Raw genomic sequence first — 12,317 nt, 5'->3', positions numbered from 1 at the left:
CCTTTCTTGAGTGTAAGAAAAACAGCGCGGGAACTTTCCCGCCAAAAAACAATGGACGCGAAAATGAGCGCTCATTAGTCTTTGGAGTGGACCAATTTTCTCGTTCTTTCTTTCCGGGGCGCGCTCGCAACGCCCTCTTTCCTCTCTCTGTAACTTCTACCCTTCCCCGTAGATCCTTTCTTCTACAAATCTACTGTTTTCTGATCACCTTAAATACGTTGGTTGTGGCTGTTCATGCTACGCCCGTCTTAGTCCGTCTTTTAACTTACGTTCGTGTAAGTTTCAGTACCTTACTGCTAAAATTGGCTAACTCCAAAACTAATTTTTGAGTAATAATTAGGTAATTTTAACTCGCATTTCCAATAGAATCAATTGTATTAAAATTGGCAGTCTAGCACAGACAAAACTGGTAGTCTAGCATAAACAAAACTGGCAGCCCAGCACAGACCAAACTGGAAGTCTAGCACAGACAAAACTGGAAGTCTAGCATTGACAAAACTGGCAGTCTAGCACTGACAAAACTGGCAGTCTAACACAGACTAAAATGGCAGTCTAACTCTGACAAAACTGGCAGACCTGCTATTTTGGAATAATTCTAAAGGAAATCTAATATCGTTTTTCATTGACCTGCTCCGATAAAATTATAAACTCCCACCTGGATCAGAAATGTTTACGCGTGGCGTCATAGTTAATGCTAAAGCGATTTCCCAACGAGAAACACTATTTGGAAGAGCAGTATTTCGGGCAATTTTGGGCAAAAAATTTAAATAATTTCCTGGTTCCCCTATCTTGTGAGGATTCACTTCCCCTACGTTATAACGCCGTCTGCTCCGTCGCCTTGCCTTAATCTTGCGTGAGTTTGGGGAGAAGAGGATAACTTTGATCACGCGCTGTTCGCGCTACAGCGGCCAGCCCAATCGCCTTATTTTCATGAACAAGGATTTTCCCGCTAGGTGAATATTGGCGCTCCAACCTCACAGATTTTTTATATTGGCTTCAATGCAAAACGGGTGTTATTAACGCGTCTTATACGCTTAATTTAAAATATCACATATATATCGGCAAGTTTTGAAATTAAATGGTAATAACACATTAATATTTACAAGTTTTATCCAAGGAAATTGCGTGAAAATTACAATAATACAATTTTAATATGATGATATGAAAATGTTTGAATTCCCCGCTTTTGGTCTGTATAAAAAAACTATTCTAAACAAAATATTCCGCTAGGGGCGCTTCACTCATACAGATATCTTTGGCGCGTGATAAAAGTTGGCCGTGACTGAACCGACGTAGGGAAAGTTAGAGGAACCTGGAATTTTCTAATTCAAAGTTTACAATAACAATTAACTGTAACTTCAACATTAATTTCAAATGTTCTATTATTTTTTTCTAAATATCCAAGAACCATTTGGCGTCAAAACAGAGTTACAATATGTTTGCTTTAGGCTAGCGATATTTGATACAGATAGCCCTGGTTTTATCGCTAAGCCTAATGAACTTAACCCCGCCCTGTTTCGTTAATACGAAAACGCCATCTGTTAGCAAAGAGAAAAATTAGGGCAAATGCCACTTCCCCGCTAACGAACAACGTTGCGAGATAAACGGATAAACAACAAAGATGAAACTCGGGCTTTTTTTCTTTGTTCCAAAAGAAGGCTTAAGCTAGGACTAGTAAAAACGTATTGGATGTTTTTACCACTCCTAGACGCAATCTTCGATGAGTCAACAATGTATAGTTTTGACGCATTAAGCAAGCAGCAATCAAAGCAATCAAAGTTAACCGAGGCTTAGCTTGGAATTAATTAATATGGTGCAAAAAATACAAGCCATGTGACACTAGCGACATCTTGTTAAAGTTTGAATTCTTTTCGCGACTGTTTGTAATCCGGGAAATGATGGTCGATTTAAAATAAAGCGCCCTCTTTCTTCAAAGACATCAACTTATCCGCTAAATTTTGATGGGGGGAGCGTGTTTTCTTTCCAAACGGGGATTCGCTAATAATTTTCTCCTTTTCAATTTTTTGAAATTTGGTCCCCAGCTCCCTCGTGACCAAATTAGCGAGTCTCCCAATTAAAAATACAGATGGACTAATTAATGACTTAAACATTTTAAATTGTTTTTTCTTGTCTTCTTCTAAATTTCGGACTAATTATTGTAATTTAAGCGATAATAGAACGACCCCTCTAAGTGAATTTTAATGATCACGTATTCCACTGACTCTTTTTATTAATATTTTTTATCTGCTTTAATTAAAGTCTAAAGCCCCATTTTCATGCTCGCTGGTAGCGGGTAGAAATCGACAAAATCCGCTTCAGCTATACACTTTTTCACTTTCCGCGTCGATCTGTTTCAAACAGATATTTTAGCTTTATTTTCACGCTTGCGAGTGGCGGAAGCGAATTTTGACGATTTTTATCCGCTACCAGCGAGCATGAAAATGGGGCTTTATGCTTGTTTTCCACTGGCGCGCGCAACGACGCGTTTCTCAGCTTTGAAACGTTCAAACGTTTTTACGCGCGTAAATAAAATAACATTATGACGCGCGCTAGTGGAAAACAAGCTTTAGGCTTAACATGTAAGCCTATCGACTTCGTGTCTAGTTTTTTATCTAATTTTAAAGCTGCGATAAAGTCTACTCGTTTTATTCATTTCCAAAGCCTCTCAAAATTGAAGAAGCAGAAATAAATATTAACTTAATACCTAATCCAGTTGGTGGTTTCTTTTCGCCTGTTCTCGGACTAAAAGTGTACTCTTTTTTTACCCTAAAACGTTTTATTCGCCTGTTCCGGGGATGAGAATTACTCCGGCCCATTAACTATTCGCTTGTTCGGGAGTATTAGGGCTACTCTTTTTACTCCTTCTGAAAAGCTAGGAGCAACAAACATGTCAAACACAGAACCCCATACAAGGAGAACGCAACCCGCCAAAAGTCGAGCATTTTCTTGTGTACAATTTTCCGCCTTTTCCGTAAAACGTTCAGCGTAAAGGTTCGTCCAATGAAATTTGTACACAACAGTGTGTTAGCGTGTTTAAAGGCTAACTGCGTTCTCCTTGTGTTTGTTGCTCCTAGCTGAAAAGGAGGTGTAAAGTAGTAAATCGGATTTGGTCGTCTGCTAGCCAGAATTTATCCACTAAAAAGGCCACAGTCAGTCATTTTGTTTGAGCGTTTTTACTCCGACTCAAACTAATCGCCCCCACAGAATAATAAGCAGCTAGGCTAATACCCAAGGCACCACCTTAGGCCTAAGTCATCAAGCGACTTTTGAAGCCATTAATTCGGGTGGCCGGGTTACAATGCGTAGGAGGGTGGTGGCAAGCCCTGCATGCCACGTGAACGAGCCAACAGCTCCCTACACTAACTATTACCTTTAACCTCTACAAGTTTTTATGGAAGAGGAAACCGAAGAGCTCGGTGAGGAGAGAACTTGCAGAATCGGAGTAAAATGACGTCATAGCCTTACTCTTCTTACCCTACTCCGAAATCCCGGAACAAGCGAAACTAAACCACCTATTATCGACCTGATGAAGCTGTTCACAAATACGCCGCAAACGAGCTTTGGCGTCGTATGTAACTTCCAGGTAACCCCAGTGCTTTTCTTTTACGAACCATGACCAAGCTGACCTCAGTGATGAATCTCCATCGCCAGCTAATTTTAGTTCGATACCAAGGCCTATGGAAAATTAAAACTCTTCCAAAAGAAAAATAAAGCTTACTAAGAAAAAATTATGTCAAATTATTGAATCGGAATATGTAATTGACTAATTAAAACACTCATTTCTAATCGAAAGGTACTTATTTTGAAAATCGAGATGAAAAACGCGTTTTACTAGTAGTATTAATCTGGTAGTCGTATCTGAAAACTAGGAGAAATAAACTATTAGCTCAGTAGTGTTTTATCTACGTAAACGAAGTTTTTAGAGACCCTAGTTTGATGTTGGGAATGTAGATGTCGCTAAGTAACGATTTCTATGAAGAAAAAGCTAACTAAGTTTGGTTTCTAGTTGCTTTTGAAACTCAACTATTTTCGCCTTCAGCCTCCGTTTCCGCCTCCGACGCAGCTGTCGTCTAGCGGCGAGTAATTGTATTAGATGGAGAAAGCAACGTGGACCACAGCGACTCTTGACGCGTTAATGACATTTCACTTATAAATATGAGAGGCGCAGTAATCCGCTCCGTCCACGACCGGAGCGGACCTGTTCTCATTCTCTGCGTCCATTTCCGCCCGATCACTTCCGATCGGGCGGAAGTAGTTATTTTCTTGGCCCAACTTCTGTAACGTCGCCTTTCTGGTAGTTGTTTGTCATCGTCAGAGGGAACGCTGTCATCGCTAGATTAATAAATGACTTCATCGAAGTACCGCGTTAATGGCACAAATGACCTTCTTTTATAGAAGACGTAGCCAATGGCGGATTAATTGACCTTCAGGTTCTATACTCAGTTGCAGCTAAGAGCAACAAACACAAGGAGAACGCGGCTAGCCTTTAAACACGCTAAGGCAGTGTTGTGTACAAATTTCATTGGACGAGCCTTTACCCTGAACGTTTTACGGGCGGGGGAAAACATTTTCCGAATTTTCCCCTTCCGACGGCAGTCTAACCAATGAAAACTGTACACAAGAAAATGCGCGATTTTTGACGGGTTGGGGTCTCCTTGTGTGGGGTGCGGTGTTTGTTGCTCCTAGGTTGCAGCTTGGACGAATAATTACTGGACCCGAAACTAAATGGCGCGTTTGGTGCTTTTACGGCAGCGCTGTAGTGTCAAATATTGGAAAGATTTCTATCCAAATATTAAAGCAAGTGTCGGCTCTATGTCAAGTAGCTCTTTTTTCAACAGATGTCGCTATCGTCGACATCAAAACAAGATAGTTAAGCTACATTTTGACCGAAAATGCGATAATTATAGCTACCCATCGCGTTGATTGGACCGTTTGTAAATTGGTCAATAACATACAATAAAGCAATTATAAACAATATTTTTAAATGGGATATATAATTTAGGTTAAAGTCCTCTAAATAGTGTATAAGTTGTTTATATATAATACTCTACAATGGCTCTCTGACGACTTTATCATTTGGCTATGTTGTATTTAACTTCCTTGGCCATAGATGGCACCACGCTCTCCATTGAAGTCGCTTTTTTCCGAATAATCGGATAGATTCATTGCCATCTCTAATAACAGGGGCCTTTCCAAAATACAGGTGGCAACGATAGAGTCGACAGTTGCTTTAAACACGTGACCAATATTAGCGGACGACGTTAGGCTTAGCTTTCTTAGCTAGTCACTGTCGTCACAGCTTACACCTTTATTTCCAATTTGACTAGGCATTTTTAAATTTATAATCTATTTAAACCTTAAAAACATTAAAGTTAACTTCCTATTTAAATTAATTAAATCATTACCCTTTCATTTTTATTGCAATACCATTATTACTGAAAATTCTAAACCCTATTTAAAATTCCAAAAGCCTCACTTCTATTAAAAACTGCAGAGCTGACGAGGGAATGCAGGTCATCTGACATTTTTACGCACGTGTTTTGTATTTGCCTATTTGGATAGAAATATTTCGCGATTTTCTCGGTAGGAGCGCTGACGTGTAATTATTTAAAATTTCTATTTGTGGTCTGAAATATTCGAGGTTAAAGGGAATATAACCTCAGGTATTTGGCGTGGAGCACCAACATTTGCAGCTCTCGCCGCTTCTGCCTTTGGCTTTAGAAATGTTTGGCGCCACTGTGCAGGGGAATTTGTAAAATTGAAGGGGTCTTCCATAAAGAGTGCTTTTGCAGGTTATATTCCCTTTAAAGTTTCTGACACGAGAATATAATAAAACTAACGACCGCCCGAATAAAACGTTGGGACGTCAATCATCGCTCTTGGAATAAGTACATAAATTCAACGAGATTTGGTGCATATATTATGCTGATTTACTTACTTCGATAGGATAGGCATTATCCCTAAGTATAAATTAATTCAATCTTGGCTATAGCGTAAGGTTAAAAGCTGTTTAGACCTCTAAAGAATATTTTCAGTAGAAAACATTTTTTCTTCTCTTATTTCAAATAAACATTAAAGTACAGTCGGCTCAATCATTGCCACCTGTATTATAATCTTGCTATTAGAGATGGCAATGATTCTTCGGAAAAACGACTTTACTGGAAAGCGTGGTGCCATCTATTAATGGCAAAGGAAACTAAAACTCAAAATTGCGAAACAATAACGTCGTCAGATATCCATTGTAGAGTATAATTAGACAACTTATATTCTACATAGTGGACTTTAACCTAAACTATATATATATATAAATTATATTGTTAAAAATTATAATAATTTAAGTTATCACCAAATTTACAAACGAGCCAATCAACGCGAGGGGTACTTTTATGTCCCGCCTTTTGGGTCAAAATGTAGCGTAAGCATCTTGTTTTGATTTCGACGCTAACGACATCTGTTGAATAATGAGCCACTTCACGTCGAGCCGACACTTGCTTTCAAGGGAATATAACCTCAGGCCGGGAGTAGTGGCGTACTCCTGTAATCCCAAACGTTTGGGAGTCAGAGTTTGTGGATGGCCGTGTGAGGATGACCACTAATCCCCCAACGGGTCGTCGGAATACTTCCGCCACGGGTATCCCCACCCCTGTCCCCACGTATCCCCCCGTTGGCGTGGCCTTTACACATATCTCGCACCTGTTTAATCAAATGGACGAGCGGACTGAATTGACCCACACGTTACAATCCCGAATAAAATATATATATATATATATATAACCTCAGGTATTTTTTGTGGAACACCAACGTTCTCAGCTCTGACCGAATAATATACTCTTGATTTATCACATTTTAATTAATCAAATGAAAATAAATACGTCTGATATACTTCTGATAATATACAAATATATAATGGTCAGAACTGTTAATTTTCCAGAAAAATTAAATGTGAAAAAATAAAAAAATGGCATACATTACTTTTTAAGGGTTTTTATGCTAGACTAGTCGCGAGGTTTAGTTTTACTTTTGGATTCGACAAAATGAGTCGGAAATAACGTCCGACTTAGAACTATATATAACCATCTTATTGGCTAGAAATATCTACGACATTATCCACCGAACGTGATAGGAAGATAAATCAACATAATGGCTTTTACATTGGGAAAAACGGATGATAAATCAGCGTTTACGTCCGATACATCGAAGGGTTGAGTACTACCAGAAGTCGATAATAGTAATACATTCGTGCACTTTCTTTTCTGTTCCGTCTCCTTTTTTCTTCACGAGAAGGCGATTTTGTTTTACTGTGAAGACGTCATTCTTTAAAGCAAGTGTCGGTTCGACCTGAAGTAGCTCTTTTTCAACAGATGTCGCTAGCCTCGAAATCAAAACAAGATGCTAACACTACATTTTTACCCAAAAGGCGGGACATAAAAGTACCCCTCGCATTGATTGGCTTGTTTGTAAATTTGACGATAGCTTCAATTATAGTAATTATTAACAATATATTTTATATGGGATATATAATTTAGATTGCAGTCCACTAACATAAGTCGTCTAATTATAATACTCTACAATGGTTCTCTGACGACGTTATTGTTTCGCTATTTTGAATATTAGCTTCCATTTCCATAAATAGATGGCACCACGCTCTCCAGTAAAATCGTTTCTTCGAAGAATCGGATAGATTCATTGCCATCTCTAATAACTAAGTCCTTATCATAATACAGGTGGCAATGATAGAGCCGACTGTTGCTTTAAATATCTTTCGGTGCAATAATGCCCAACGAGACACACTTATGAAATAAAATCATAGACTTACGGCACTACACATTATCAATTTTTCCTCCGTTTTCGATATCTTTTTACTTGCGAAGAAACGTTACGCTTTTACGATCTAGATGGATAGTTCTATTAAAAACCAAAGTTTAAATAGGCGATAAAACAAATTCCAACGGTTTCAGAAGAGTTTTTGGTGTTGGGGGTAGGAAATAGAGGAAATATAAATTATTTCGTGACGGCATGGTTGCCAACTTTACCTCTTCGTCACTAAGGTCATTTTTCCAGTTTTTCACGTTTATGATGATTTATTTAGTTTGTAATAAGTATTTTGTCAAGAAATTATTTAATTACATAGATGGCACCACGTGTTCCGTGTGGCATCGTAATTTTCGTCCACCATAAATATTGGTTTCTCGACCACAGGCAAACACGGTCTCCAATATCAACCAATCCGAGGTTCCCTCTTTAGATAGCGTTCAGTTTTGAAGCAACAGCGACGATTAAATATGTGACCCCCATTTCATTTACTTAATTTAAAAACATCGTAACTTAAGCTACGTTAAAGTTAGAATTACGTTTTTTTAAACTTAGTTGTAGATTTGTTTTAACGTCCAAGGCACCACCTTAGGCCTAAGTCATCAAGCGGATTTAAAGCCATTAATTCAGGTGGCCGGGTTACAATACGTAGGAGGGTGGTGGCAAGCCCTCATGCCACGCGAGCCAACAGCTCCCTACACTAACTATTGCCGTTAACCTCAACAAGTTTTTATGGAAGGGTAAACCAAAGAGCTCGGGGGAGACCACTTAAACCAGTGGGGAGAGAACTTGCAACGCAGAAGGAGTTATTACGAGTTTTCATCCAGTGCCACAAGTTAGAATCGAACCTGGTTCCTCTAGCCACGTGGCGAAAGTGCTAACCACTCCGCCACCCCACCTCTAATATTGTTACATAAGTGTGATACTTCCTATTCTTCAAATACAAATGTTTCACTGAGAGCTATTCACAAGACAGACTGCATTACGAACTTCGTCACCGTTTTACGTCCGCTTGCTAACGCGTCACACGTAGCCTTTGACAGCCCCTCGATAGGGGGAGATTTTCTTCTTGTGATGACGTTATTCCGTTACTAGCGCTCAGTAAAATATTCCCCAAAGTGAGAAACTTCTGGAACAATATTATAGACTTATGGTTATGGACAACGAATAAAAACAAAACGCGATACAAAATAACGTGGGCAAAACACCGTTAAAATTAAGTTAAAAAGCGAAAACCCACAATTTATATGTGGTGTCGCTAGATGGCGACTTAGTCAACGCGACTTCACATTTTTTGTTTTTCCGTTGCAGGCTGATTGTTTTGACGGTGATTCTAAGTATCGTGGACTTCGGGCAATGGTCGCAATGCATCCTGGACTTACACGAGCACGTGATCGGCTACATCGTCATCCTGACGGGCTGCATCATCGTGGAAGGCTTCATTTCCTGGGTCAGCATGCGAGGCACCATCCTTTACACCGCCCCCAGAGCATCTATGCAATATCTCCTCTACGTCAGACTAGGTATGTTCAGTGTTGCCAAAAAAGAACATATTTTTACCGCATAAAAGTCTGGGGCAGTGATAGATATTTTCAGTGTTACCAAAATTATTTTTTTCGTAGTAGGTAATATGGGGAAATGTGGACAATAGAGGATAATATGGGGAAATGTGGACAATAGAGGATAATATGGGGAAATGTGGACAATAGAGGATAATATGGGAAAATGTGGACAATAGAGGATAATATGGCGAAATGTGGACAATAGAGGATAATATGGGGAAACGTGGACAATAGAGGATAATATGGGGAAATGTGGACAATAGAGGATAATATGGGGGAATGTGGACAATAGAGGATAATATGGGGAAATGTGGACAATAGAGGATAATATGGGAAAATGTGGACAATAGAGGATAATATGGCGAAATGTGGACAATAGAGGATAATATGGGGAAACGTGGACAATAGAGGATAATATGGGGAAATGTGGACAATAGAGGATAATATGGGGGAATGTGGACATTAGAGGATAATATGGGGAAACGTGGACAATAGAGGATAATATGGGGAAATGTGGACAATAGAGGATAATATGGGGAAATGTGGACAATAGAGGATAATATGGGGAAATGTGGACAATAGAGGATAATATGGGGAAATGTGGACAATAGAGGATAATATGGGGAAATGTGAACAATAGAGGATAATATGGGGAAATGTGGACAATAGAGGATAATATGGGGAAATGTGGACAATAGAGGATAATATGGGGAAATGTGGACAATAGAGGATAATATGGGGAAATGTGGACAATAGAGGATAATATGGGGAAATGTGGACAATAGAGGATAATATGGGGAAATGTGGACAATAGAGGATAATTTAGGAAAAGTGAACAATATTTAACATGGGGGAAATGGGGTCATAAGAAGATAACATAGGTAGAAGTAGACAATAGCGGCTTATAATGGTAAAATGGTATCAAATCGAGGGTAACATGTATAGGTCTACATTACGCCCGTCTTTGAAAAAAATCGGAAATACACACCACGGGTACTCTCCTTGTTAGTGGACTTTAACCTAAAACATATTTTAATATAAACATATTGTTAAAAATTAATAGAACTTAAGTTATTGTCAAATTTAAAAACGAGCCAATCAACTCGAGGGGTACTTTTTTGTCCCGCTTTTTGGGTCAAAATGTAGCTTAAGCATCTTGTTTTAATTTGGACGCTAGCGACATCTGTCGAATAAAAGAGCAACTTCACATTTGCTTTAATCGCTTCTTGTTTCTTAGGCATTCTGTTGGTGGAACTGGCCTGGCTGATCGTCGGGGTGGTGTGGATAAGCCGGCACTACAACACTTGTCCACTCGGCGTCGCCAAGAAAGCCGTCCTGGGAATCATCGTGTGTAACTGGTGCGTGCTGCTGAGCGTGATGGTGACGGTGTGGTGCACCTTCGACGCGGCCGGACGCACGTGGGTCAAGATGAAGCGGTACCAACGCTCTTTGCGCGAGGGCAAAGGCAAGTTCCGATACCGGCGCTCGGGCAACAGCCACCGCAACTGGCGCCATCGCAAAGCCGTCCGAGAATACCAAGACAGTTGGAACAAACGCTGCAAGCTCCTCTTCTGCTGCATGGGCAGGTCCGACCGCAATCGGGTATAACACACCTTCATTTTCTCCTTTTGACACTCAGTCTCTCAATCGGACCATTCAGACCATGCAATTTTATTGGCGCTAAATAAGTGTTTAATATTGTTACATAAGTGTGACACTTCCTATTCTCATGGTTTAAAAAATCCGTTTTTTTTTAAGAAACTCAGACCCATCGGGTGTTTTTGGATTTTATTAAAATTTAGGCTGACAAGTTAACATTACAAAAATCGACGTATTTCGACTCGGGGAACACTTTTCTAATTGGAACCAACTTTCTAACACTTACGGTTTTCGAGATAGTTTTTGGATGACCTTGAAGACATGGTTCAAGGTCATCGAGGTTATCATTCTTCTTTAGCCCCCTGCACGTGCTACGTAACATAAAAATTTCAAATTCCTAGAGAAAACAGTTTCTGAGATATTCGCCCTGGATCGTGTTTTAGTGGACACCCTGTATAGCGTTTTCCATTTGATAGCTCGAGATTCGCTCCGAATCTGTATCTGACGTCAAAGATCTCGATCCAATCGACTAGAGTAAGACCGCAAATGGAACATTCACGTGCTATGTTGTTTTTCGTCTGCTAGTAATTTCAATTTTCGCGTCTTGGTCTGCCATTTTGCAAAAAAATCTAAAAGGAACACGCGAAAATTTGCTCTGATCTCGATCTCGATCCGTTGATCTGTCGAAATCGGCAGATCGGCTTTGGGCGATCTCGGAGCACCCTTGAGCGGGAAATGGAACGCACGAATCTTGATCGGGGCAGATCCGAGCACGCAAATGGAACGTAAAATGTTCATCAGAGCGATCTAGAGCGCTTGAGTCAAATGGAAAACGCTATTAGATTCTTGGTTTAAACTAAATGGTCTGTCAAAATTATTTATGTCTGCTATTTCGATAATAGCAATATTATAAAGTAAGCAGATGACGGGTCAAATGTTTCAGAGTTTGGTGTGCAAAAATATTAGCCTTTGAAAGTTGTATAGTCTGAACGCCTCTTCAGCCTTCAATTTTATTACTTAAGTTATAGCACAAGTAACATAATACCTATAAGTATGACAAATAGCCTAGATTATCACCGACCTGATTTTCACTGTTAGAGTGCAATCCAGGTTTCGTTCAGCACAGAGCCCCCTAGTGTTTAAAATATTCCCCATGAGATAACGGATCGATTTGATTTCAATCTTAACGGGAAGGCCATATTACCGGGTGGCCACAGTACCTTGAAAACCAGGAGAAATTGGGAAAGTCAGGAAATTGGAAAATTGATCTGAAATTCAGGGAAAGGTCAGGGGATTTTAAGAACTTTTATAAACGTCAGAAAAAAGTCGGGGAATTTTATTTAG

At 39.6% G+C, this 12,317-nt stretch overlaps 1 protein-coding gene across 3 annotated transcripts in view; it reads left to right on the top strand.

Annotated features, from left to right (window-relative positions):
* Positions 1-12,317, top strand: part of inaE (inactivation no afterpotential E) — a 202,120-nt gene that overhangs the window by 170,133 nt on the left and 19,670 nt on the right. For all 3 annotated transcript variants that reach the window (XM_090165719.1, XM_090165718.1, XM_090165717.1), the window contains exons 2-3: positions 9,124-9,335; positions 10,612-10,976. In XM_090165719.1, the coding sequence (XP_090021845.1) occupies positions 9,124-9,335; positions 10,612-10,976 (577 nt within the window). The remainder of the gene's footprint in view (positions 1-9,123; positions 9,336-10,611; positions 10,977-12,317) is intronic.

This window comes from Leiobunum rupestre, chromosome 2 (assembly GCF_980474605.1).
Source record: "Leiobunum rupestre chromosome 2, qqLeiRupe1.1.hap1, whole genome shotgun sequence".
NCBI lineage: Eukaryota > Metazoa > Arthropoda > Arachnida > Opiliones > Sclerosomatidae > Leiobunum > Leiobunum rupestre.
This window is presented reverse-complemented; position numbering and strand designations above follow the sequence as displayed.